We start from the raw sequence: 27407 nt of genomic DNA on the forward strand, positions 1-27407 counted from the left end.
GTGATGCAGAGGTGAAAGGTGGAGATCAGCCCTCAGTCTCAGTCACCACCTCCATGGCTCTCACAAGCCTCTCTGAAGTAGCAGCCTAGGAGCAGAAGATGGTTTCGGAGGGACATGAAATGCTTCTTCAGAAGAGATATGGCACAGGAACTTAATGTTCTTCTTTGGAACTTAAACGCCTTTTTCCAAAATGTTAGCAATGGGTGGGAATTGGGTGGGAATCACTTTGTTCTTGCATAGTTTCTGTAAAGTTGGATATATTTCTATATTCAGAGTTTAGAATAGGGGGGAAGAAGGGGGAGGGGGAGGGGAGGAGGAGGAGGAGTGTGGGCTCCAAGGCCCCAGAAAGCAGGATGTTGACCATCCCTGGGCTGGTGCCTAAGGCACTTGCAGGTTCCCAGTCCCTCAGAGACCCACTGAGGTTGCAGAAAACCCCTTTCCAGTGCCACAGTGAATCCAAAGGAGATGGGGAAGGAGAGGTAAAGAAGACATTTATTTTCAACTGCAGTCGAAGACCGAACTTTTGAGTTTGAAAAATGCTCTGGTGATGCGCCCAGAGTCGGGCTGCCCCGCCCCCCCCAGGCCGACACTGCCCCCTGCGGTGACTCACAAGGGGATGTTTAAATGACAGGGAGGACCCAGAAGGTCCTCACTCATGCTGCAGCCTTGAGCCCGACTGGTCCTCCTCCTCCTCTCCCTCCTGTTGACCCGGCAGGCAGCCGCGTGGAGCTGTTGGTAAGTGGGTGTCCGCCCTCCCCCTCCCTGCCGCTCCCCACCTCCTGGCTGACCATAGGATCCCTGGAGAGACTCCAGAAGGGGCAGGGCTGGCGCGTGCCTGGGATGCGCTGAGGTACAGCCCGTGCAGGAGCTGGGCGAGCCTGCCCTCACTGCGCGGATGCCAGGGTCCAGCTGTGAATCTTGGCAACCCCGTTTGCTTTCTTTGTCTTTATGGACTGTGAAGTCAGCTTGGCGTGCCGTGGGGAGAGCTTTCGACCTGCAGGGAGTTAGTTGAAAGTTGATTGAAGCACCGGGTTTTACCTCTGCCAGGAAACCAGATCCATAAGGACAGGAGTTTTCTCTAAGGTTCTTGCTCTTGGAACCGTATCATTTCCTTCGCACCTACAGAGGTGGCCGCTTTGGGAGGGGCGTGCACACGGTTCTGTCCCAGAGGGTGAGCTTAGATTCACAGGGTTTCTGCCTGGCAGAAATCAGCCCTGGGACTCTCATCAGTTTACAGTGTTGTTACCTGATGGGCTCCAGCAGACATGCAGCTCCTAGTGAGGAGAACCGATTTGGACCTCAGCTGCCAGCTTAGATGTCCAGGCACTCTGTGTGTGTGGCTTAGAGGATCCCATTCTGGTCATTTAATGTGTCACAGGGTCTAGGTCAGGGAAGCTGATGACTTTGGGAGGTAGAGGCTGGGAGTAGGTTTGTGATGAGAATCAGGTGTCGATATGTACGTATGAGTGTGTGTACGGATGGATGCATGTATGCGTGTATATGTATGCAAATTCAGGACCTCAAGTTTGCTACGGGAGAACTCTGTTACTTAGCTACAGTCACAGCTGACTGGATGAATTTTTTTGTTTGGTTGTTTGTTTTGAGACAGGGTTCCACTATGTAGCCCTGGCTGTCCTAGAACTCACTCTGTAGACCAGGCTGGTCTCGGACTCACAGAGTTCCTCCTGCCTCTGCCTCCTGAGTGCTGGGATTAAAGGCGTGCCGCTGTGCCCAACCTGGGTGGGTTTTAACCCTACCCCTTACCTGTGTCTCTGCCCATATGCAGAGGAAAAGCAGATCCTTCTGGACCTTCCAACTGAGCCATTCTACCTTTAGGGGCAGACTGTGACTCTTGTCATGACACGTACACTCAAGGTGCTGTGTGCCACCTGCCACACACTGGCATCTATTCCAGGATATCTAGCTGGTGTTACCTACTGGCCCTGGTCTACAACTTGGAAAGCCCCCTAACTGGATCTTCTTTCTTTCTGCATCGCCTGAACATCTGGGATAAATTCAGGACCAGACAGTCCAATTTGCCTGCGGTTATGAGTCAGCTGTTGGTCTCGGCATTGACAGTGACAGGGGAGGCACGCGAGAGTGTCGTGGCGGGGAAGAGCACTGAGGAGACCCCACAGCAAGTGTAGGAAGGTTCTTCCCAGGTCTGGGGGGGGGGAGGGGGACACACTCTCCAAACCAGCACTGTAAGCAGAGGGCTGGGAGGCCTGAGTGGAAGTAGATCCAGATGTGCAGGAATAGGAGGCGGGAGACATGCTGCCCAGACTTTGTCCTGCCAGCAAACACTTGAAGGCTGTGATTACAGATGACAATTTGCTTCCTATCTCCCAGCCACTGAGGAACTACTGAAGCTGAGGGTTCTAGTGCCTGCCTTGTGGGACACAGGACTGAGCAGAGAGCACAGCATCTCCCTCTGCCAGACCTAAGTTGCTACAAAGGAGAGCCTTTGTAGACTATGGCTTCTTATGAAAAATCCCCACTTTCCAACTCCTGCTGTTGTGCTGGGCAGTTATTGCTCTTATAGCAAATTATAGCCCTGCTCCGGCCTCTGCAGGAAGTCAGGCTAGGCCTGTCATTCTCTTTTTTAAAAACAAAACAAAACAATCACCAATATTTTTGAGGGTTTTTTTGTTTGTTTTCTTTTATTTGTTTGATTTCTTTTTTTCAAGACAGGGTTTCTCTGGGTAGCCCTGACTGTCCTGGAACTCACTCTGTAGACTAGGCTGGCCTCGAACTCAGAGACCTGCCTGCCTCTGCCTCCTGAGTGCTAGGATTAAAGGTGTGCGCCGCCAGCGTTGTTGCTGCTGACGCCGCCACCACTGTCACTACCACCGCTGCCACCGCTGCTGCCGCTGCCACCGCCACCGCCACCGCCACCACCACCACCGCCACCACCTGGCGACATTTTGGCTTTGAAGGACCTGGAGGATGAAGTTGTAAAAGTCTTGCCCTGGGATTCAAGGGTGCTTTGTGCCTGGGGTAGAGTGTTTCTAAGGCTGTGTGTGCTGAGGTTACCAGACTCAAGCCTCCTGGTGCCTCTCTGAACCTCCTCTCCCCTCCTCCAGGTTACTTCGGCGACTCTAAACAACACACCATCTGTGTAGCCTCAGAGGCTAAAGCCACTTGCAGAATGAGTTTGGGGAGGATTTGGGCTTGGCTAAATAATGCTGGGTAGGTGGAGGCAGATTGAATATGAACCAATCAGATTGGGGGAGGGGCAAGGCCGACTCCTCCCTCGTCAACCCCCCCCCAAACACTGCTGGAGGAGGTAGCCCAGACATTTATAAAGCCCAGTAGTAGCCTTGTGATGAGGTCCAGAGGTTCGCCAGGCTCTGTGAAGAGGCTTCACTTGCCTGTATGACCTTGGACAAGTCCTCTCCCTGATACGGATCAGTCAATTTCTCATCTACAAAACAGCCAAATGGTCTAGGAAGATGACTTCAGAGTCTCTTGTACCCATGGTGGCCTGGATTCCGTGAACTATATCTGGGAGCAGCTTCTAGGCTCCCCTGGAGCAAGCTGCAGGTTCTAGGCTGGGGAGGCTATTAGCACGGGTTGCCAGGTATTCTAAACTACATCTGAGGTACTTTCTGAGCATGGTATGTGGACACTTGAAGGGAGTCCCTAGCATGTGAGTCTAGGCCTCAGCCCAACCTAGAGGCTAGGAGCTTGGTGGGTGGAGCTTCCGGATATCCAATGATAGCAGTAATCACCCCTGACTTTTATTGAGAAGTCGCTTTGTTCCTAGAGCCAGTTTTAGTGTCTTGCATGATTAAGTTACTGCACAGTCCTAGCAGAGGTGCTGGGAGGTTAGAGCTACTTAACAAGACCCTTAGGCCATTGTGTGTGTGTGTGTGTGTGTGTGTGTGTGTGTGTGTGTGAGAGAGAGAGAGAGAGAGAGAGAGAGAGAGAGAGAGAGAGAGAGAGATACAGATAGAGACAGACAGAGGGAGAGACAGAGAGAGAGAGACACTGTGTGAGTGTGTGTCTGAGTGTGTGTGTGTATGTGTGTGTATGTGAGAGAGAGAAGGGGGGGAGGGAGGGAGAGAGAGAGGGAGGGAGGGAGCCCGATGTCTGAATTCCACCCATTTTTTAAGCCTCTCTGACTTCACACTTCTCAGAATATGCACCAAAGAGCAGCTGAGGCCAGCACTGGGTGGGAATGGGGAGGGCAGGCCCAAGCCTGGCCTCTCTCTTGGGTGGCCTAGAGTCCATCTCACCCCAGAGGAGGCTATGATTACGAAGCCGTCCTCAGAGAGTGTCACAGGTATGGCAGGAGATTTTTTGAGAACCTCATTCTGCCCCTCCGACCCCCTGCTCCCCACCCTAACCCCCGAGTGCACTGTGAAGGGCAGGAGCTCCTCTCCTGTCTGGGTCTGTGTGAAGATAGAGTGATTAACTCAAGAGGAAACTTTTGAAACAAGCAGGCTTGAGGAAGTGAGGGTTTTCAAGCCTTGGCATGCAAGTGGGGCCTAGCCAGGTGGTTCTTCATGGGGACGAGAAGATGGGAGAAAGGTTAGGTCTTCGTTCCCGGTTCCTTTTTGCCTCCATTTAAAACACACTAGAGCTATAAGGGAGCCAGAAGCTTTTACAGAAGGGGAAACTGAGGCCGGCAATAGTTACCTAAACTCAGGTTGCTAATGTCAAGACCAGAATCAAATAAGGGAGCTCCATGGCCCTCTCAGAGTCTCAGTCTGTGGTATTTAAATAAGGAGTCTCTTTCCAAGGATCACTGTGTTTAGCGCACATGAACAATGGTACAAATCCAAGAAGGCCCCGGCTCCCAACCAGCAAGGCCTAGGGCTTCAAGGCTAATTATGCGTTCACTTGTGAGTCACAGGGTGTTTCTGCAGAGACCCACAGCCAGCGAGGGCCCTTATTCAGTCGTTTCCACTGCTGGGGAGGGACCGCGTCCATGTCCAGGTGAGCTGTCTGTCCTTCTGTCTGTCTGCCAGTTCTCTGATTACGTGGATGTGACGGACGCCAGGTGTACCACCACCCCCCTCCCCAGGGGTTGGCCGAAATGAATGAGGACGCGCTGGATGCCTGGGTGAAGAAGCTATAATTAGGGCAGCTTTGAGGGCCTTTAACTGCCATTGTCACGGCTGCCAAGCGGCACTGGGCAGCGTGGGCTATTAGGTCACCTTACGTTGGTTCCTTGAGGCCAAGGGCCGTGGCCTGCAGCACTGCCAAGAGTTCAAGGCCTAGCCCCAGGCCTGCTTTGGGTGCTCCATCCGGTTGTTGGGAGCAGGCTAGAGGTGGCAGAGTTGGGGTGGAGTAAGGGGTTGGGAGTGCGGCTGAGGCACCAGCTGTAAGAACCACTGGAAAACAGGAAACAGCTGCAGGCAGCACTGGGTGGGCTCAGTAGACAAAAAGACATTAGAGATTCTTGTAATATTTGTGGTGCTGAGTGTGGTCCTCAGGGAATCATCTCCTCCCAGGTCTTCTTCAGGCTACAAAGTGCCAGAGCTCGGAGGCTTCACAGGACTTCCCTGATACCCCTGCCTAGCTGGGGAGATAGTGCTCCCAGGATCTCCTTCCTACAGGAAGAGACAGCAGGTAGACCTTCCAGATGATGCGCACATAATCGCTCTCCATTGCTTGTGCTATGACATCATCCTTGGAGCTGGGCAAATTAAGATTTATAAGCTGGGCATGGTGGCGCAGGCCTTTAATCCCAGCACTTGGGAGGCAGAGGCAGGCGGGTCACTGTGAGTTTGGGGCCAGCCTGGTCTACAGAGTGAGCCCAGGACAGCCAAGGCTACACAGAGAACCCCTGTTTCGAAAAACCAAAAGAAAAAAAAATTTATGAAAAATAAGTAGTTCAGACAGCACCGGGAGCAGTTGAGCCAGTGGTGCATCTCCTACACATCTACCAGGGGGGTGGACACAAGCCCTGCCTGCCCAGCCTCCTGGGAGATGGATGGTCCTCTACTTTCACTCTCTGGGATGCAACCACAGAACCTGAACTCTCAGCCGTGGGCTGGACCTCCTCGGTCTTCTCCACTGACCCCTTGCTCTGGGTAGGAGCTGTCTCTGCATCTCATTGATCTACAAGTGCTCATCTATGCTTGAGCACGGAGCTTGCTGCCTCTGTGAGACTGTGCAGGCCAAGTGGGAACTGCACCTTGCTGTGCCATGTCCCAAGCACACTAGTGATGGCTGCTGGGACTGTATTGCATCCTTTATCCCATGGCAGTTTTTCACACTTTGGACAGGCTTATGGATTCTCCGGCTGCTCTCTTGGTATTCATCTGCAGGTCTTTCAATGGACGCTTTAGTTTCTCTGTCCTCTCAGCATCTTCTAGGAGTTCTTTAAGAAACCGGTTCATTATTGGGCGTGGTGGCATATGCCTTTAATCCCACTACTCGGGAGGCAGAGGCAGACTGATTGCTGTGAGTTCGAGGCCAGCCTGGTCTACAAAGTGAGTCCAGGACAGCCAAGGTTAACACAGAGAGACCTTATCTTGAAAAACCAAAGAAAACCAAAACCAAAACCAAACCAAACCAAAACAAAACAAAAAAAAAAAAAAAAAAAAAAGAAAAGAAAAGAAAAAAGAAACCAGTTCATCAATGGCCTTGAAGTTCAGAGGAGCTGAGTGGGGCACAGAAAGATATGGCCTGATCAGTGGAGTGTAGAGTAAGGCCACCACCTCCTCCCTTCCAGATCCTTCTGTTGAGGCAGTCTAAGATCACGTTACCTTTTGTAGCAGCGTTGTTTCTTCATTATCACCAATGAGAAACCTTGAGTTTTGGACACTGAGCCATTTTTTTTTTCCTGTGTTCCCTTGGTGTGTATGTGTTTGTTGGGGGAGGTGCACACCCGGAGGTCAGAGGTCAACTTCAGGTGTCTTCCTCCTAGCATGCCACCTTGCCTTTTGAGATAAATGCCCTCACTGAGCCTGGAGCTCCCTCATTCAGCAAGGTTGGCTGGCCAGCTAGCGAGCTCCCAGGATCCACCTGTTTCCACTCTTTCAACACTACGGTGACTGAGGTAACAGAACTCTCTGTGCCCAGACTCTTTTTTTTTTTTTTTGGACAAGGTCTCACTCTGTAGCTCAGGCTAGCCTCAGTCTTGCAGGGCTTCAGCCACTTAAGTGCTAGCATTATTGGCACGAGCCTCTACGCTTGGCCCTGCATGCCCTCTGTTTAAGCAGTTCTCTCTCTCTCTCTCTCTCTCTCTCTCTCTCTCTCTCTCTCTCTCTCTCTCTCTGGACCTGCCTTACTGCTTAAATGTGATCAACGGCTTGGCTTGCCTCCTATTCTTTCGCCACCCGACTTGAATGCCCACGGTGTTCTTCTCTCTTCCTCCACAGGGAGGTACACTTAGGCAAGTCCTTCAGGAAAGTTCCACAGGCCAGGCCTAGAGAGGGGCTGTGAATACATGAAAAGTTGAGGTCTGTGTGGGTGAGAGGCAACTGGGGTCTTTCTGAGTTGCTTGCTTGTTGGGGGGATGGAGGGGCATAAGAAGTCCAGGTCAGACTAGGGATCCAGGCTCAGGACCCCCATGATCTCAGGGCATCAAGAGATGCTGCAGAACACTCATCCCCCAGTGTGTGCCTTGACTGCCTGCTGACACCCCTGCCTTTACTCAACGGCTTCACCCCTTAGGAGAGGCATTGCACCCCACTAAAGTCCCCACTTAACAGCTTGGAGGCTGGAACCTTAAAGACTGAGGCCTCGGCTTCCCTGCTTCCTGCCTCCCTTTAACATCGCGAGAAGTGGCAACCGCTTGGGCCTCAGGAGGGATACAGGCTTCTTTGACCTGGGGTCAAGGGTCATGGCCACTCATGCCTACGCACAGAAATCCTTAGCACCCCGAACTAGGAACACCAGACTAGAGACACTTTGAGGACTTCCTGCCTTCGGGGGACCCCGTGAGTGTATGCTATGGGTAAGCCAGGAACAAGGAAGGACGGGCATTAGTATAGCCATGCATAGGATACCCTTGAGTGTACTCTCTCCTGTCTACCCTGCACGACAGCCTCAAGAAAAAAACAAAACAAAAACAGAGGTCACCCGCCACCATCACTTATCAGATGAAGAAGGTGAAGTCGGAGGCCTGAAAACTCTCATTCAAGGCAAAGCAGTATCTTACATATCTTCACGGAAACAAATGCCCGTGGCTCTGCATTTATCATTGCCATAGACCTCCATGTATTTGGCTCCTGTGTCAAGGAGACATCTGGACCCATTTACACCCTTGAGCTTAAAGTGTGTCTTGTTCTCAGGGACTTACTGCAGGCCACCCAGTGTCTCTCTGTGGGAACCAGGACTCACACCAGAAGCCACGCCCTAGGCATCAGCCGGAGGCCCAGCCACCTCTTCCAGACAGACAGCATGTGGCGCAGACAGTTGCTTCTTATCATAGGATGTCTTGGATTAAAGCCAGATGGAGCACATATGGACAGGCTGAGGCAGACAAAGGGCCAAGGGTGGTGCTGGTGGCTATGGGCTGGTGGGGAGGGCAGGAGAGAGGGTAGAAAGAGCTGCTTGCCCTCACTGCCCCCCCTCCCCGCCCCCCTTGCTGGCCTTCTCTGTCCCTCCCTGTAGCCTGAACAGCTTTCCCAGGCTCAGGCCCTGCGGATGTACTGACTTATTCTCATTTCTCTTCCGGGTCCTTTGGACAGGGCCATCTCTGTTTGCCAGCCTCCTCCTGTGCTGAGAGATAAAGAGGTTATACGACAGAGGTCTTCAGGGGATGCTGTTGAAGTGGGGCGTGGGGGGGGGAGGGGTGCAGAAAGATGGTAAGAGCCGTAGGTAGGGGAGGACTGGACGTGAACTCACTACAGCGGTGACTGTCCGCAGAAGACGTGCACAAAGCGAAGCCCGTCCGCATCCCAGCACGGGTGGGGGAGGGGCGCGCGCGTGGAGCGAGCTCCCACCCCTAGCTAAGGAGCTCCTGAAAGTTGACGGCTGCTAAGGGAGAGACAGTGAATTTTATTTCAGGGTGTGGCCCCTGGTAGGTATACTATGCTTCAGCGGATGGCCCCACACCTACGTGTATATGGGCAGCACAAACTGGACTCAGTGGGTTATTAAGAAAAAAAAAAGACATGAATTGGTATGGGGTGAGTGGAGAGGTGGGGGTTGGTTGGGGAGGGATTTGGAAGAGGAGTAGAGGGGGAAGTGAATATGATTGAAATACAGTTATGCGTGTATCAAGTTCTCAATGACTTAGTTAAAAATATAATATTTTTTTATGCTTAAATATTTCATATTTAAAGATACAGGTTTTTTTTTTTTAATCTTAGCAAACTATAGGATTGTAAGATAACACCATTAAATAGCTTGCTAATTAGGGAAGGAGACAGATAAATGCCACTTAAGGCTGGCAATACAAGAAGTTGGGGTTATCATTTGCACAAGGGCGTGGCTGGTACCCACTGATGAAATCATGGCCGGGCTTGAACTTGGCATAGAAGAGTGGGGAAGACTTGAATAAGCACGAGAAGCCTTCCAGGTGAGGTGATTGCTTGGGCATAGGTAGGAAGGCCAAGGGCTCTCCGACCAAAGCAGAGAGCGTGGAGTTCCGTGCATGAGGGTAGGGCTTGAAGCCACTGTTGAAACTGAAAGTTGGTGGTGGATGAGGCAACCAGGACTCACGCATCTCTCTCTCCCCACACAGGCCATGCCACTGAAACATTATCTCCTTTTGCTGGTGGGCTGCCAGGTCTGGGCTGCAGGCTTGGCCTACTATGGCTGCCCTAGTGAGTGTACCTGTTCCCGGGCCTCCCAGGTAGAGTGCACAGGGGCACAGATCGTGGCAGTGCCGACCCCTCTGCCCTGGAACGCTATGAGCCTGCAGATTCTTAACACGCATATCATGGAACTCCCTGAGGGCCCTTTCCTCAACGTCTCAGCCCTCATCGCCCTGAGGATGGAGAAGAACGAACTGTCAAACATCATGCCAGGTGCCTTCCGCAACTTGGGCTCGCTGCGCTACCTCAGCCTTGCCAACAACAAAATATACGATTTGCCTCTTGAGGTCTTCCAGAACCTACCCAATCTGGAATCGCTCCTCCTGTGCAATAACCAGCTGGTGCACATCCAGCCAGGCCAGTTCTCCCACTTCAGTAATCTTAAGGAACTCCTGTTGCATGGCAACAAGCTGGAATACATCCCTGAAGAGGCCTTTGACCACCTGGTGGGACTCACTAAGCTGGACCTGGGCAGGAACAGCTTTGCCCGCCTGTCGCCTAAGGTCTTCCAGCACCTGCGAAACCTCCAGGTACTCCGGCTGTATGAGAACAAGCTTTCAGACATCCCCATGGGCATGTTTGATGCGCTTGTCAACCTCCAGGAGCTGGCCCTGCAGCATAACCAGATCGCCACACTCACCCCCGGCCTGTTCCATAATAACCACAACCTGCAGAGACTGTACCTGTCCAACAACCACATCGGGTTGCTGCCGGCTGGCATCTTCATGAGGCTGCCCCAGCTTAACAAGCTCACACTCTTTGGGAATTCCCTGAAGGAGCTCTCTTCCGGGGTCTTCGGGCCAATGCCCAACCTGCGGGAGCTTTGGCTCTATGACAACCACATCACCGACCTCCCCGACAACACCTTCAGCAACCTGCACCAGCTGCAGGTTCTGATTCTTAGTCACAACCGCCTCAGCAACATCTCCCCGGGAGCCTTCAACGGGCTGACGAATCTCCGAGAGCTGTCCCTCCACACCAACGCTCTACAGGACCTGGATGGCAGTGTCTTCCGATCACTGGCCAACCTGCAGAACATCTCCCTCCAGAATAACCGCCTCCGACAGCTCCCTGGTAGCATCTTCGCCAATGTCAACGGCCTCCTGACCATCCAGCTTCAGAACAACAATCTACAGAACTTGCCTTTGGGTATCTTTGATCACTTGGTGAACCTGTGTGAGCTTCGTCTCTATGACAACCCCTGGAGGTGCGACTCAGATATCCTCCCACTTCGTAACTGGCTCCTTCTCAACAGAGCCAGGTTGGGGACAGACACCCTTCCAGTGTGTTCCAGCCCCGCCAACGTCCGAGGACAGTCCATTGTCATCATAAATATCAATGTGCCCAGTGTCCAGGCAATCCCTGAGGTATCTAGCTACCCAGACACATCGGGCTACTCTGATACACCCAGCTACCCCGACACCACATCCATTTCCACTACCACAGAGATGGCCGGCGCCACAGAAGACTACACTGATCTGATCACCAACGAAGCCACTGAGGGCCGCAATATAGGGGGCATGACCGACGCCCAGAGCGGGCTGGCCATCGCTGCCATTGTGATCGGCATCATTGCTTTGGCCTGTTCCTTGGCTGCCTGCATCTGCTGCTGCTGCTGCAAAAAGAGGAGCCAGGCAGTCCTGATGCAGATGAAGGCTCCCAATGAGTGCTAGGGAAGCAGGCTCAAGCAGGGCTGGGGAAGGACGGAACCAGAGGATCTGAGAACGTGATCATTCCAAACCTGGGTCCATGCAGCCAGGCTTTGATAGCCCCGGGTCGGGGGTGGGGGGGGGGGAGTGCCCATCTTATCCAGAGCCCCCCCCCCCAGGCTTCTATAGAGAAGCAGGAATTTCAGAACCTTGTACTCCTACAGGAATCTAATTGGTCATTAAGAAAAGGAAAAAAAAAAAAAGCCCAGGGGCATTCTAGGCACTGCCACCCAGACAACCTTCAGAGGGCCCTCTGCCAAATCCTCATTGCTTCCAAGAACAAGCTTTCCCCGTGCCCAGCCCCTTCTAGCCTCTGTAGACTTAAGGATGATAAGGCCTGTTCACATGGTGAGATAGTTCTCTGCCAGGTCAACCCCCATGCCTCAAAGTATTACATATGCTTCTTTCTTTCTTTCTTTCTTTCTTTCTTTCTTTCTTTCTTTCTTTCTTCCTCCTCCTCCTCCTCCTCCTTCTTCTAGCTTTTCTTTCTGTACCATGTCTTGACTCTGTCCCCTCAAATGAGAGGTGTCCCTTTGTTTTCCTGCTGCTGAAGGCAGACTAAGTTCTCTCTTAGGTCAGGAGAAGGTTTGGCTCCTTTAGTTCACGGCACTGGCTCTGTGAGATAGAAAGACATCTATGCTATCTGATCCTGGGCAGGGTTGTCATCGGCTTCTACTGCTACAAGTTCAGCCTTTTAGGGCCTCAGGCTTTCCTTCAAAGATCTTATCCCGTTACAGTCTAAAACCACGTGGAACGGCTAAAGTTCTCTCAACATGAAAATCAGTCCATTGAAACTGGCTGGAGGAAGCAACCCGCTGCCTGGGTCTTTGTACGCACTCCCACACTTTCCCCTCTCTGATTTTGTATTGAAGTATCACAAACATGCCAACATAATTGCCTCTGTGATGATGTACAGCCCGGCAAATTCTCACCCTCCGAATAGACACCTGTGTGATCAGCACGATACCAAGAAATGATGTCGCAGGGTCCCCACTCCAAGCTTGTTCTGGGGCACTGGGGATGCTGTAGACTTTATAGCTTTCCATATAACCTCCTCTCACCCTCCGACTCCATGGGCAGCCTTTGCACAAGCCCAGCTGTTAGGAGTAAAAAAGAGGTAGGTACAGTCAAGACAAAAGGCAGCCAAGCTGGCCAGACCAGAAGCATCCAAATTACAGTGGCCTGTGCAAGCACACTTCTCCCCAGCTAACAAGCCCCATACTGCTCATTGGCAGCCCCTCTGATGATCCTTTTATGGGCATTATATGCCCATATCTGTTTCTAATTTTTGTTCTTCACATGGAGGAAGCAAAATAGCTCAGAGATGAGGTCTTCCAGTTGAACAACCAACTGTAATGGAAAACAGGAATCTTTCTACCCTGTGGTCAAATTCTCCATCAACGTCAGTCAGTTGCAGCTAAACTACAGCGTGTTTACAGACAGCAGGCTTCAGGGCACACTGGAAGGTCAAGTAGGGGCATGAGCTGGCTCTGTAGCGCCTACTGCCTAAGGTCTGGTTATGTACCAAATGGCTTAGAGTGTTCTCTTTGAAAGCTGTCATAATGTATCTGCCTTAGCTGTGGTTCCTGCTATACACATATCTATTTCCACACATTAAACAGTTATGGTCAGGGCAACACAACTTTCTCAGGACAACTGATACATCTATGCAGAAGCAAAAGCAGTGACACAACCGGTCGTGGTGGCGCATGCCTGTAATCCCCCCAGCACTAGGGAGGCAGAGGCAGGCGGATCTCTGTGAGTTCGAGGCCAACCTCATCTACAGAGCAAAAACAAAACAGGGAAACAGAGTTTCAGGTTTTTCTATCACTGAGGGAAGGACTTCACTGAACACAGGGAATCTGGACGTCTACCTCCAACCTGTGGGGATGCTTATAAGGCAAATCAGAGCTTACCCAATGTCCAGGCTTTCCCTCCAGTTCCCTGACAGAGTAGTTCATAAGGAATGCTTGTGAGAACCAGCACACCCTATTGGCCCAGGGAAGCTGATGTCAGCCAAAAGACATCATCTCTCCAAAGCATCTCCCAAGTGTTAGCAACGTATCTATAGCAATGGGTACCCATGAACCAAAGTTGTCTCTAGCCCCAGAGTGAGTGTGAGCATGATTCTGCTGACTGGGGCCTGCTGGTGGGCCTGTGGATGAGGAGAAGGAGCTGGACTACTTTACTGCAGATGGAGGTTTGGCATAATGGTGTGTTCCTCAGAACCATCAGGTGCTCCTTGTGAGCTATGTCCAGCCTCAGTGGGCTAAAGATGAAGAGAAATGGCATCCACGGTACCCAGTATCCCCTGCCAATTGTAACCTGGAACCACTGGCTGCTTCTGACATTGGCCATGACAGAGGCGTACCTTGGTGGCCCAAAGGCTGGCATAAGGGCAACTGTTCTTCTATTGACCTGCCCAGGAGCTCACAGGTAGTGAGCTAAGTACTCAGGTGCTGGCAACATTGGAGCCTTTCCCTGGACCTTCTGATTCCACCTTTTTTTTTTTCCTTTCTCCCAACTACAGTGTCCAGATGGAGTCATCAGGCTTGCCCCTTTATTTGTGGGCCTTTCAGTTCCTCTAAACTATGTCTTCTATTCAGGGAAGGAGTTGCCAGGAACACTGGGTGGAGGGTCCTTTGCAGCAGGGTAATGTGTTTTGGTCAGTTCTTGGGACTGGCATAAGCTCTGTGGTGCCTAGAAGTCTGTGATAGGCTGCAGAGTTCAGTTTACTTGTTCTCTCTGCTCTCTGGTTTCTGGATTGCCAGCGTTTATGTGGGGTGGGGAGGAGAGTCTACACTGGACGAAAGCTAACGAAGGCCAACCAGAGCCAGCATGTTAATAGATGCTGCTGCTGGTGGTGATGGTGGGGGGCCTGGATGCCCTTCAAAGATCTTTATGTACATCCTCCTTCTAACCCTCTCTGCACCTTGTGAAATTAGTCCCACCATTATCCTTTTGTGCTGGGGCCTTTTGTGCACAGTGCCTGGCAGACAACCCCTGTACGAGGCTTCATGAGCTCTCCAGGGCTTTCATGGGGAGACCAAAGGAAACAGGCTGTACAGCTACAGCCCGGTTCTTGGAGCTTCTCACAGGCAGTGACACAGCTCCCACAGGGGTCCCGATGGAACTCTGGAGTCCACTTCCGGCCTTGGAAAGATCCTAGATAGCAGGCTGGTTACCCGAGTCAGGAAGCAGGCTTTGCATATCAGTCCTAGGCTTAGCTACAAGCTACTCCTAGATTTAGCTCCAGACCCCACAAGTCAGAACCAGATCCGATTGTTTACAAGAAGGATGACAATCTCAGGAGGGAAGAAGCCGCTAGTGTGGCTCAAACGGTGTGGACAGCAGGTAGCTTCCAGGAGGAGCACCACCCAGTCCCAGGGCCCGTCTCCTAAGGAGAGAGTGTTCTTGCCTCCCGTTGCCTTAGCGCTCTCTCTCTCTCTCTCTCTCTCTCTCTCTCTCTCTCTCTCTCTCTGCCTTCTAGAACAATCACTCTTGCCTTACTAGACAATCTTTGCAAATAGTCTCCCAGTTGCTTGGCAGTGCATTTAGAGCTTTCTAGGCTCCCAGGGTTTTATAGAATGTGAGCCCTGGTGGGCAGGGTTGGGGGAATCTGTCTTTTGCTAGATGCTGCTTGTAACAGATTTGGTGTACAGAATCAACAATAAACGGTATGCACAGGGCGAGTGTACTCTCTGTGGGCATCTTGGGGGGGGGGAGGGGTCTCACACCTATGCATGTTGTCCTTGCCTCCCGTATTAAGGTAACCTGGGTGAGTGGCTCCTCCCAAAAAGTTGATCCTGGGTGGAGGACAGGCCTTTGGGGAAAAAAGGTGGAAACTCAATAGCAAACAACAAGCAATGCCCTGTCTGGCTATCAGGGACTTTAAGAATAAGTTTTGGGAGGCAGAAGCTGGTTGATCGCTGTGAGTTTGAGGCCAGCCTGGTCTACAAAGCGAGTCCAGGACAGCCAAGAAACCCTGTCTCGAAAAAACAAAAAACAAACAAACAAAGAATAGGTTTGGCCCATTTCACAGATGAAAAAAGTGAACTCAAGTCAGAAAATGAATTTTCTAGAGTCACCTTGTAAACTAGGGGTGACTGTCTGCCGCTAGTCACCCAGAGTGCAGTGGGGCACACTTCTGGAATTCCAGATCATGGGGAGAGGATTCAAAGCTGCATGCTTATCTCCTGGAGCATCCTTGAAGCTCTTTTTTTCAAGACAGGGCTTCTCTGTGTAGCTTGGCTGCCCTGGACTCATTCTGTAGACCAGGCTGGCCTCGAACTCACAGAGATCCACCTGCCTCTGCTTCCCTGAGTACTGGGATTAAAGGCATGTGCTGCAACTACCCAGCGATCCTTGAAGCTGCAAATATCCCTCCACCGTGAGCACACATATGTGCACATATTTCCACTCTGGGCATGTGGACACACATGGACAGACGGGGGCGCGCGCGCGCGCGCGCGCACACACACACACACACACACACACACACACACACACACACACACACACACACATCCCTGGTTCTTCCTATGGGAGATAACACAGAGATTTGTAGAGATCAAATCCTTGTCTTATAATTAATGGAAAAGCCAGAACTCAGACTCTGCCCCGACACTAGATCCTTCTTGTTTGCTCTGACATGTTGACAAGTGGAAAAAGTTGTGTTTGTAGAGGATCCAAGGCCTTGGGAGCACAGGACAGCACAGCTCTTCTCCAGCCTGGGTGTGACTCTCCAGAGAGATGCGGGTCGCAGGCCCTGCCATTCCTCAAGGCCACCATCGTGCCTTTGCCAGGCCAGACACTACCCAGGGTGGGCCTGGCTCTCTAGGCTCCTGGCTGTTTCCTTCCTTTAAAGACTTCTTTCTTCTGTCTGTACTGAAAGACAATGGCTCCCGTTGGTCATCCATCCCTTTGCAGTGTGGGGATGTCATCTGATCATGTTCAAAAAGAAATACTATATATTATAGTCGTTTCCTGAAAGTGTACAACAGTTAAACAGCCTCAAATGACTTGGCTGATAGGCTCCTGGCACTGAGGCATTGTATTGTCTCTTTTGGTCACTCCTTTGTGCTATACACCTTAAATCGTACGAACACTCATATATGCACACTCATATATGAACACACACACATGCACACACAACACATGCCTCACTCGGTCATACCCACCACATATAGCTACTCTCATTTTCATTATACATAATACATCCGGGTGCATGCGTGCACATATAACTTCACATACTCCCACATGCTCACTGCACACACACACCTCCGCTCACGCTCTCACATGTTCACTTTACACACACCCCTAACTCACAATCTCACATGCTCAGTACACACACACACACACACACACACACACACACACACATGCAAAAAGAGAAAGCTCATTAAACAAACAAATCAGCGAACACAAGAGACTGGTAAGTTTTAGGCTTTCTGTTAGTGTCAGCACTGAGTGCTGAGCAGGTAGCTGGGTGGCCTCTTAGCCCACACCTCTATTCCTGAGGAAATGACCCTCATCTCAGTGTGGCCTGGAGGCACTTTTTTAATGGTTAGTGGATACTTGGGGTCCTGAAGCTGCCAAGCCTACAGCCCTATAGGAGTCTAGCCTTATCAGGCATCTGTCTATGGGAACCATTTAGGGTCATTTTGTAATCTTCATAGGCCTTTCCCAGTTGACCTTGGTGACATTCCGGGAATGGTCAATTCACAGGAGGGGAGGAACCCTCCTGACCAGGACTTTGGTCAGAGTCGGGGCTGGACTCAAGTGAGTGTAGAACACATGAAATACTCCTCTGCTTCCAGGGAAAAACCAGGCCTTCTGGCCTCACCTGCCTTGCCCCTCACGGTAAGCCTCTTGCCTCACTCCTGGGTCTGTGGGGGTGCGGGGACTTACGACTTAGGGGCCTGGCTGGGATGCTGGAAAGGGACTTGTGGCAGAAGGCCACAGTGTTTGAGTCCCCTTCCACGGGAGAAGAAGCCCTTGAGTGGATCAGCTAGCCTTGGCTGTGTAGGGCAGGGAAGGTGTGCCAGGGAGAGTCCACGGCAGAGGCTGGCCCGTCCTGTCTCTCGGGGAACTAACCAGCTGTGAGTGGGGGCAGGCAGAGTGGTCGCCAGGTTCGTGGTCCACCCTGGTTGGTGCCTGTCATCTGACATAATTAATGCTCTTTTCTTTTCATCCTCTGAGTGCCAGGCTTAGATGATAACATTCACATTCATTCTAGAACTAAATTGAACGTTTGCTATTTGTCAAGCACCGTGCGGTGCTTTAAATGTACTGTCTAATCGGGGACTAATTTTTACCTTAAGGGCTAGGATTCTAATTAGGATGAGGAAATTAAGGCTTTGATAGCTGGGGAAGGGAAGCTTTTGAGGCCACATAGTTAGTAAATACAGTGTCTGGATTTGAACGCAGATCTGGCTACGATGAGAGAGATGAGAAGTGGTCACAGAGAGCCACAGGCATTTGTTCCTTCAGCATGGTGCCATCTCTTTGCCCAGCCCTGCCCTAGGGGCTGGCAGGCAGAGCTGGGGGCCAAAATTCCGCAGCAGGACTCTGACCCCTGGGGGTAAAGTTGGGATATGGTTTTCTAGAACACAGAGTGGAAGGACCCTGTGACCTGCTAGGTTAATGGGGCACTGTCTGGGAAGGCTTGCTCGGGACTCATACCCACCTGAGGGGTGAGTAGAACAGGAGCAAGCACTGATAGGGAACAGTAGGCCCAGGCATTCTGCAGCATCACCAAGGGGCTGGAAGTGTGGCAGAGTCGGGGTGGTGGTAGCATTACCCAGTCCACGCCTTCTTATGTCAAAGAGCCAGCTTCCCTACAAAACCAATGCAGCAAAGTGCTGACCTCCCCTGATCCTTTGCAATGCTAGATCCAAGGGCTACAGACCAGGGAAGTATTACTGTAAGGTGCTGGTGTGTGTGTGTGTGTGTGTGTGTGTGTGTGTAGGGGGGTCAAGCCTCACACCTTCCAGGGGGCCCTGGGATCTGTGCCTAGTGTTTTATATAGTTACCTTCCATCTTATAAAAAAGCTTTCTTCTTCTTCACCTTAAAATGGATACATGTTTACTATGTTAAAATATTTAAAAATATGTGCATGTTTAAAAAGCAGAGCCAATGTGGATTTACTAAGGAAAAGTAAGAAAGAACTTCCAAGAGAGGGGATCCAAGAAAGGGATATACTCGAGCATGGTTGTTTTTTTTGTTTTTTGTTTTTTTTTTACAGAAAATCTTTTACTTATTTGTTGTCAGTTTCATGCATGTAAACAATGCATCTTGATCAAATCCACTTCAAAGTCTCCTCCCTCTGCCCAGACACCCCCCATCCACCTTCACGTCCTTGACTGTTTTTCTTTTTCTGTTTTCTTTTTTGTTTTTTGAGACAGGGTTTCTCTGTCTTTGCTTTCCTGGACTCGCTTTGTAGACCAGGCTGGCCTGGAACTCACAGCGATCCACCTGCCTCTGCCTCCTGGATGCTGGGATTAAAGGCGTGCACCACCACTCCTGGCTGGTTTTTTTTTTTTTTTTTTTTTTTTTGTCTTTTTAAAAAAATAACCCACTGAGTCTAGTTAATATTGCCTGCTGCAATGTTGACTAATCCTGCCGGCTTGACCTGGCGCTCAGAGAGAAGCTTTTCCTGGCCAAGGCTGAGGTAGTACTAAACATACATGTGTGTATGCGTGAGTGCAAGAGACAGAGGGGGGAGAGGGAAGGAGAGAGAGAGAGAGAGAGAGAGAGAGAGAGAGAGAGAGAGAGAGAGAGAGAGAGAGAGAGAGAGCACCTGAATGAAATTGCTTGAGGTCAGCAGGGTCAGAAGAGGGCATTGAGTCACTAATGTGGATGCTAGAAACAAAACTGAGTCCACCCAGGAAGAGGGCTGCGGGGAGGGGTTGCTCTCGTCTGCTGTAGAAACCTCCATCTGAGTGGAGGTGGTGGTCCTCTACAAAAGCAGTTAAGTGCTCTTCTTCCCTTCTCCCCTAAATATATGCTCTTAACCACTGAACCATCTTTCCAGCCCTATTGCTTTTTTCAAATATTCATTTATTTATTAAGCTTGTGTGTATGAGTGTGTGTGTGTGTGTGTGTGTGTGTGTGTGTGTGTGTGTGTGTGTATTACACCACATGCATGCAAGTACCTACAGAAGCCAGAAGAGGGCAGCAGGTCTCCTGGAACTGCAACTACAGGCAGTTGTGAGCCACCCTGTGTTGTTGCTGGGAATTGAACCCAGGTCCTCTGCAAGAGCTCTCAGCCACCAGGCCATCTCTCCAGCTCCTTGGCTTCTATTTTTTTTGATAGTTTGTTGTTGTGGCCTACTTTGGCTGTACCTTAAGTAATGCTGTACCTTAGGAGTCACAATTGTCGTCATCAGCATGTTTCTGGATTAACCAATGCAGAGGCAGGGCCTCAGACTCTGCTCCACCGCCTGGGGCTCAAGTGGGCCTGGAGGTGGGGTGGGGTGTCAGGGAGAGTCTGTGCAAAGGTCCCAACCCCCTCACCTGAGGCCCTTGGCCCCTGGCTTAGTTTGCTGCATTGAGAAGAAATGAGGTCAGGTCTGGGGAGCAGCCAGGAGCAAGGATGGACGAGCCTGGGAGCCCCTCCTGTTGCTTTCCAGGGATCTTGGAACAAGAAGTAGTATCCAGGCTGCCGGTGAGGTTGACCCCAGTGCAGCCAGCACCAGGCACACTGGGGTCAGACTCTGGGCTCCCAGTACCCTGGGGAGGGAGGGAGCCTTGGCCGTGTGGTGGATGACAGATTGATCGGCTTGGGGAACACAGGAAATGTACCAGCACAGGAGCAGTTGGCGAAGATGAAGGCCATTTACAGCCAGTCAACCAAAGCAATCAGATGAATAATACACACAGTTCAGAGTGGAGGAAAGGCCAGGTGCCCCTCACTTGTGGGAGCATGGGCCACGGCTGTGGCCACTCACTGGTTTTTCTAGATGCAAAGCCTGAGCCTTCCACAGCTGTGGCCTCTGTCTCTGGAGGTGAGAGTGCCCAGTGGCTTGATCTCTTGAGGGAAGGCTAGGAAGGAGACCCAAGCCAGGGCAGTGAGAGTCTGTGCCTTTCTTGTCACTGAGAAGGAAAATGTTACTCTGCACTGGGGTTGAGTCTTGGGCTGGAAATGGATCATTTTCTCTGCCTCCTCATCCTGTCCCTGTAGTCTAAGACAAGGTGGATTTGTCCTAAACCTGAGCTGGCCTTGTTCTGGCCTCTGTCCAAGGGCACATGCCAGAATGCATAGCTATCTTAAGCCATGCCTCAGGTACCAGAACCTGAACTTGAGCAGGTAGCTTCCCAGAGCCATTGTCCCTAGACTGACCCTGCCCTAAAGGCACATGCCCTGATAATACTAAAGGTAACAGTAATTAGCAGGGTCTACTTAGCCCAACAAGGCTCAGGTGGAAAGAGACACGGACAGGCAGTGGGTGGGATAACTCTAGGGTGAGCCTGCCGGTCTTTATCTATTCTCTGTCAGATACCAAAGCCTTGTGGGCTCAGCAAAGACTCTCAGAGTACAGACATGGGCTTGTTCCTGACCCCTTAACGTCTGAGCCTCATGCTGTAGGAGGTCTCATCTCTCTGTCCTAGGTTTGTCTAGGTTTCTCTAAGGAGCAAGCTGCATGCTTTACAACTTTGGGAGTGAGGAAACAGCCAGCCCTCAGACTCTTTTCCTGCCCCATGACCCCTCGGCCCCCTGCAGGGGGGGCCAGGCACTCCTCCAACACCTGGGTGGATCTGCTTAGCCTGATTTCTGCCCCGCCAGGGTCACTGTCTTCATCAATGTCTGGATTCCGGCCAGTTGCCTTTCTCAGGAGCCTCTTCAAGCCCAGTTTCCTAAAGGACAGTGTATGAAGGAGGCCCCAGGCCAAAGGGATGAGAGGAGGAGGACCGAGCCAGTCTTAGTGGCTCAATGGGTGACACTTGTCCTCAGGAGGCCCTGGCTTTCCTTCTGCGGTACTGTCCAACCATGGCTCCAGGTTTCCTCACGGCAATGACTCCTGGGTTGTGTCACTGTCTTAATTACTGTTCTACTGTCCTGAAGAGACACCACGACCCAGGCAACTTCTAGAAGGAGACATTTCGTTGGCTTACAGTTTCAGAGGGCAAGTCTGTGGCCGTCAGGTCAGGAAGCATGGTGGCAGGCAGGCAGCATGGCGCTGGAGCAGGAGCTGAGAGGTCTGACATCCGGACATCCACAAGCAGCAGAGACAGGGCTTGGTGTGGGCACCAGCCACACACCTCCTCCAGCAAGGCCACACCTCCTAACTCTCCCATTAGCTGGGAAACAAACATTCAAATTATGAGCCTAGGGGGAACATTCTCTTTCAAGCCACCACACTCACTATCCCTGTGAAAAGGCCTTCAGGGCCCTCATCTGTCCCTACCCTCACCTCCCCCTACCCCCCGCCCCACCCCACCCCTAAGTTGGTTAGCTTTTTATTCTGAGGGACCTTTTTCTGGAACCTTCCTTTGAGTACCAGTGGCCAAAGGGATTAGTCAGGAATAGTGACTAGCACCTGGATAGCCTCTGCCATGTTCATTGTAAGAGCTTCTTGCCTCTTAGCTTCCTGAGCTTTCTAGAGCGTGTTTCTGGCCTGCTGAGGCCAGGGTCTATCTAGATGGACTCACTCCAAGAAACGGTAGCTGCCTCCCAAGCTCCTTCCCGAGCGGCTCCTCCCGCCGCCCCCGCCCCCCTCCTCGGAGAGTTCACTAAACATACCCAGTGGAGTCTGCAGGGGTCAGCTCTGGCTCTAACAGCAGAGAACAGTCAGAGGTTTTCTTATGACTTTTTTTTTTTGTCGTTGTCCAAGCAGTGTCTGTAATGATAACGCCTTGCAACCTAGCCTGTGATCTTCCAGATCATGAAGGACTTAAAAAAAACAAAACAAAAGATTGCACCTGTAGGCTACACCACTCATTTGTGATCTGCTAGTAGATGCTGATGGTTTTTTTGGTTTTTTGTTTGTTTGTTTGTTTGTTTGTTTGTTTGTAGTTGTTTGTTTTGAGCCAGGATTTCTCAGCGTAGCCCAAGCTAGCTGTGAACTTTCTAGGTAGCCCAGGCTGGCCTAAAAACTATCAACGTAAAACTAGAACCTATTCCCTAACGTAAAACTGAGAGCCCTGCCCTATCTCCGCGCCAGCCTCCAGAGTGCTGTGAATGGGGTGCACACGCTGGTGTGAACCACTGTGCTAGGCCGCTTTTTAAAATTAAAAACAGAAAACTCCCTGGGTTTCCTGTAGAACCTTTGTGTCTGGACCCTAAAGAGTTCCCCAGTACTGGACAGTGGGGAACAGGCAGGGAAGGGAGAGCAGTACTTAGCACAGCTCTGAGAAGCCCAGTGCCTGCTCTGTATCAATTCCACACTGCCTACGCCCCTCTCCCTTGCCTTTCTTTCTTTCTTCTTTTCTTTTTTCTTTTTCTTTTCTTTCTTTCTTTTTTTTTTTTTGACTCTTTCCATATCACTCTCCAAGCTGGAAGGAACATGGCCACTCCAGAAGACCCAGGGCTTGGTCCTGGCACGGCCACTAACTTGCAGTGTATCGAGACAGGCAATGTGGTGTCTTTGCTTCCATGGGGTAAGAACTACACCACTGGGCTGGAAAAATGGCTCAGTGGTGAAGAGCACCACCTGCTCTTCCAGAGGTACTGAGTTCAATTCCCAGCATCCACATGGTGGTTCACAACTATCTGTAATGTAATGTGATGCCCTCTTCTGGCCTGTGCATGTGCATGCAGGCAGAACACTGTATACATAATAATAAGTAAATCTTAAAAAAAAAAAAAAAAGAACTAGACCACTACCCTCTGCAAGGCTGCTGTAAGGTGGTAGCAACAAACTACTAAAAACATAAGCCAGGGCTCAGCCAAAACATTCCTAGCATGTACCGGCCCTATATGTACAACCCCTCAATAGAGCAACATTTGCCACAACCATGATAAGGCTCATTCTTGCTCAAGGTCTGATCTTGCCTGGGCAGTGTGTGTGTGTGTGTGTGTGTGTGTGTGTGTGTGTGTGTGTGTGACTGTCTAGTGCTCTGGGCACCAGAGTGTGATGCCCTTTATTAAAGGCACTCAATTTTTGTTTTGGTTTTGTTTTCTGTCCCCCTTAGATCCAGAAGATGTCCCCAGGAGCCTGGTTGTACTGGGCCTCACTCCTGCTTTTAGCCAAGCTCACCCAACCTTGCCCTGTGGGCTGTGACTGCTTTGGCAGAGAGGTATTCTGCTCCGATGAGCAGCTGGCCGCCATCCCACCGGACATCCCCTCACATGTCACAGACATCATCTTTGTGGAGACCGCCTTCGCCACAGTGGGGACCAGGGCTTTCAGCGGTAACCCCAACCTGACCAAGGTGGTCTTCCTCAACACTCGGGTCTGTCACCTGGAGCCAGATGCCTTTGGGGGACTGCCTTGGCTGGAGGACTTGGAGGTCACGGGCAGCCACTTCTCCAACCTCAGCACCAACATCTTTTCTAACCTGAGCTCCCTGGAGAAGCTCACGTTGGACTATGACAGGCTGGCCGCTGTGCCTGAGGACCTCTTTCACCGCATGGACACCCTGCAGTCCCTCCAGCTTCAAGGAAATCAACTCAAGACCTTGCCCAGGACACTATTCCAGCCTCTGAGGTATCTGAGAACCCTCAACCTGGCCCAGAACCTCCTGACGCAGCTCCCCGAGGGGCTGTTCCAGTCACTCACCAGCCTACAGATACTAAACCTGAGTAACAACCTGCTTGCCAGCCTCCCCGAGGGCACGCTGGCCACTCTGGGCAGCCTGCAGGAGCTCTTTCTGGACAGCAACAACATCACAGAGCTTTCCCCACGGGTGTTCTCACAGCTTCTGAGCCTGGAGAAGCTGTGTCTGCAGCACAACGCCATCCGCCACCTGCCGAACTCTCTCTTCTCCTCTCTGCACAACCTGACCTTTCTAAACCTGAAGGGCAACTCACTACGGACTCTGCCTGCTGGTCTCTTCACCTACAACCCAGGCCTGTTTCACCTGTCTCTTTCCCACAACCAGCTGGAGACCATCATGGAGGGGACCTTCGCCAACCTGTCCCGCCTTGTTTCCCTCACACTCGCGCACAACGCTATCACCTACCTTCCTGGGGATGTTTTCAGGGACCTCGAACAGTTGGTTAAGCTTTCACTGGAAAGCAATAAACTGACAGCCTTGCATCCAGCCCTCTTTTACAACCTGTCCAAGCTTGAGCTGCTCAAATTGTCAAGCAACCAGCTGACCACGCTCCCTGGGGGCATCTTTGACACCAACTACAACCTCTTCAACCTGGCCTTATTGGGCAACCCCTGGCAGTGTGACTGCCACCTGTCTTACCTCACCAGCTGGCTCCGCCTCTACAGCGACCGGATCTTCAACACCCATACTTACTGTGCAGGCCCGGACTATCTCAAGGGCCTGTTGGTGCCAACCTTGAGGCAGGAGCAACTGATATGCCCAGTCAACTCAGGCCACTTGAGTTTCCAGGCCCTGGGGCTACACGACAGGGAGCCAGTGGGCAGTTGGGATCTGGCAGTGGAGGGGAAGTCACCCCACAGCCAGTGTATCTACAGCAACCCTGAGGGCACCGTGCTGCTCTCCTGTGAGGAGTCCCAGTGTCGCTGGCTGAACATCCAGCTGGCTTCCAGGCAGGGTTCAGACTCCCCAGCAATGGCCTACAATTCCAGTCAGGAGTGGGAGCTGAGGTCAAGCTGTGGTTCCATGAGGGTCACTGTGTCTATTGAGGCTCAGGCTGCAGGGCCCTAGGGGCAGCCCTGCACCAGTGACCTCTTGTGGCAGAGGGAACTGATTGTCTGAAGCTAAGTAAGGGGACATAGCTGCATCTCCAGGGAACGGGGAGGGAGGGAGCTTGCTTCACCTACTGTTTCTTCATCTTCCTTCACCATGCCCTCTGGGGACCTGTGGCCTAACAAAATAATCCCCAAATCTTCCAAGGCACCCTTGAGAACCACACCATGGTCTAAAGCAGTGGTTCTTAACCTACCTAATGCTGTGCCCCTTTAAGACACTTCCTCATATGGTGACCCCCTCAACTGCCAAGTCATTTTGTTGCTACGTCATAACTGTAATTTTGCTACTGTTGTGAATCATAATTTTTTTGTTTTGTTTTTTTTTTGAGAAAGAGATTTTCCTAGGGGGTCAAGACCCACAGGTTGAAAACCACCCTGGTCTAGAGATTAAAAGTCACCCATCCACCTACCCCCATTCAGGGTTTTCCTACTGTTTAACACCACCTCACTCTCAGCTCTGAGTTTTAGCCTTCAGGTATGCTCACCAGTGCTGTAGTTATACAAAGCAGAGGCCACATCCTTTTGAAAGATCAAAAGCCAATGAATTGTTTTGACTTCTTGGCCCCAATTTTGTTTTCAATGGACAGAGAGAGAAAAGAATGTTTCCAAAGAGCTGAGGTGACCAGAAAAGGGTAGGGCAGGCTTGTGTCGGGGAGTGAGGTTGTCCTGGTCACCTCTCAAGATGCATCCAGGAGACATCAAGGCAAGATGGTACCCTAGGACAAAGCCAGGCTGCATGGCTCTCAGGAGGGCAGTGTGGCTTTGCCTGTTCAGCACACGAGATGGCTGTTCCCTCAGTGCCAAGAGCCATCCTGTTTAAGGAGCACATTAGGCATGTGGGCTTTCTAGGAGGCGATCCAGTATTTTGCATGGTCTGTGCCATGATGTGCACCCAGAATTGCTTCCAGCCTCTGACACAATGCCAAGAGCCATTGATTTGAGGAAGTGCAGTAGGCATGAGGGCTCTCTGGAAGAGATCCAGTATTTTGCAAAGTCTGTACTGGGATGCACCTCAGAACTGCTTCCAACCGCTGGCAACCCTGTCAGTTGTGCACTGCAGCATCTCTTGTGAATCTGACATTGGTGTGAAACATCATTTTCTGGGTGTTGACCAGCTCTGATTGAATACACTTCCTACAGGATCTTATTGAAGGTGTACTGCTGTTCAGATGAATTAATCCCTGATTATGGAATTCTTGATTTGATTAAAACAGTTTTATAAAGTTTATGGCTGCAACAAATACCTTTGTGGACCTCCAGATGCCTCACTAGGGGACAGCCTTGAAACAGATTTGTGACCTCGGATAAGTCTTCACTCCAGATGGCACCACGAATCCTGGTATAGACCATAAATATAGGCAAGCTGGTTAAACTTTCCATGAACCTAAATATAACGGGGCTACCTAGAAATGTCTAAATCAAGTATAAACCTTAACGTCCAAGTATACAAACTATTGTTATAAGTCTTTATACTTTGTCACTTTACAGCATCATATGCTGCCATTTTTAATTTACTTTGTTTCTTAGAATGAAAGACAGATAAAATCATTGTCCTAAACTCACTATAAACTAAGAGATAGCTGGGAAATATGTGGCCAGGTCAGTCCTAATTGAAAAGACATATATTCTTGTAACTTTTAGGCTCTGTTAACTTGAAGTCTTGTCAACCTTTGTCATTCTGAACTCACTATGAACTTATGTAATGGATACATAGATAAGAAAAATGTTTAGGTTTAAAACATGTAACCTGTTGTATTTTAGAATTCATCTGTTTTTGTGACTAATTGCCTTTTTTGACTATTAGGTAATTGCTTTTCTCATAAGCGTAAGTGGGGTGACCAACAATAAACAGCGCTGAAGTTAAGATGCTTAGCCTCATCCAGCTTTTCCTCTTGAAAGCTTGTGTGTGAGTGGTTTACTTTCTCTCTTATTTCTTATTTTCCTGTAGATTTGCGAATACATTAATAGACACAGCCCTCTCAGACAAGCAGGCAGACTTTAGCTTACTGGCTGCAAAAGTTCTCCTCCTCTGCCGCAGTTCAGCCAGTCCCTAGAGAAGGAACCCTGGGCTCCTTTCAACCCTGATCAGTTGCCTGAGCCATCAGCTCAGACGACCCAAGAGATGAAGTGAACAGGGATTCCGCAT

The 27407-nt window shown here is 50.8% G+C and overlaps 2 protein-coding genes across 4 annotated transcripts; both read left to right on the top strand.

The window, feature by feature from the left end:
• The first annotated feature begins 626 nt into the window (after nucleotides 1-626).
• On the top strand, nucleotides 627-15117 carry LRRC15 (leucine rich repeat containing 15). 3 transcript variants are annotated; one of them, XM_084801310.1, is made up of 3 exons: nucleotides 659-735; nucleotides 4859-4941; nucleotides 9647-15117. In XM_084801310.1, exon 3 carries the CDS (start codon nucleotides 9650-9652, stop codon nucleotides 11390-11392), a length of 1743 nt encoding a protein of 580 aa, XP_084657436.1. In that variant the 5' UTR covers nucleotides 659-735; nucleotides 4859-4941; nucleotides 9647-9649; the 3' UTR covers nucleotides 11393-15117. The 3 variants fall into 3 exon arrangements, with proteins under 3 accessions (XP_084657435.1, XP_084657436.1, XP_084657437.1); XM_084801311.1 differs by having other exon boundaries at nucleotides 710-735; nucleotides 4853-4941; XM_084801309.1 differs by lacking the exon at nucleotides 4859-4941 and having other exon boundaries at nucleotides 627-735.
• Nucleotides 15118-17204: 2087 nt separating this feature from the next.
• Nucleotides 17205-27129, top strand: CPN2 (carboxypeptidase N subunit 2). Its single transcript, XM_084801728.1, has 2 exons — nucleotides 17205-17290; nucleotides 23565-27129. The coding sequence occupies exons 1-2, from the start codon at nucleotides 17225-17227 to the stop codon at nucleotides 25215-25217; spliced, it is 1719 nt and encodes a 572-aa protein (XP_084657854.1). The 5' UTR covers nucleotides 17205-17224; the 3' UTR covers nucleotides 25218-27129.
• The last annotated feature ends 278 nt before the right edge of the window (nucleotides 27130-27407 follow it).

The sequence above is a fragment of the Acomys minous genome (assembly GCF_964271855.1).
Source record: "Acomys minous genome assembly, chromosome: 11".
In the NCBI taxonomy this organism is placed as follows: Eukaryota; Metazoa; Chordata; class Mammalia; order Rodentia; family Muridae; genus Acomys; species Acomys minous.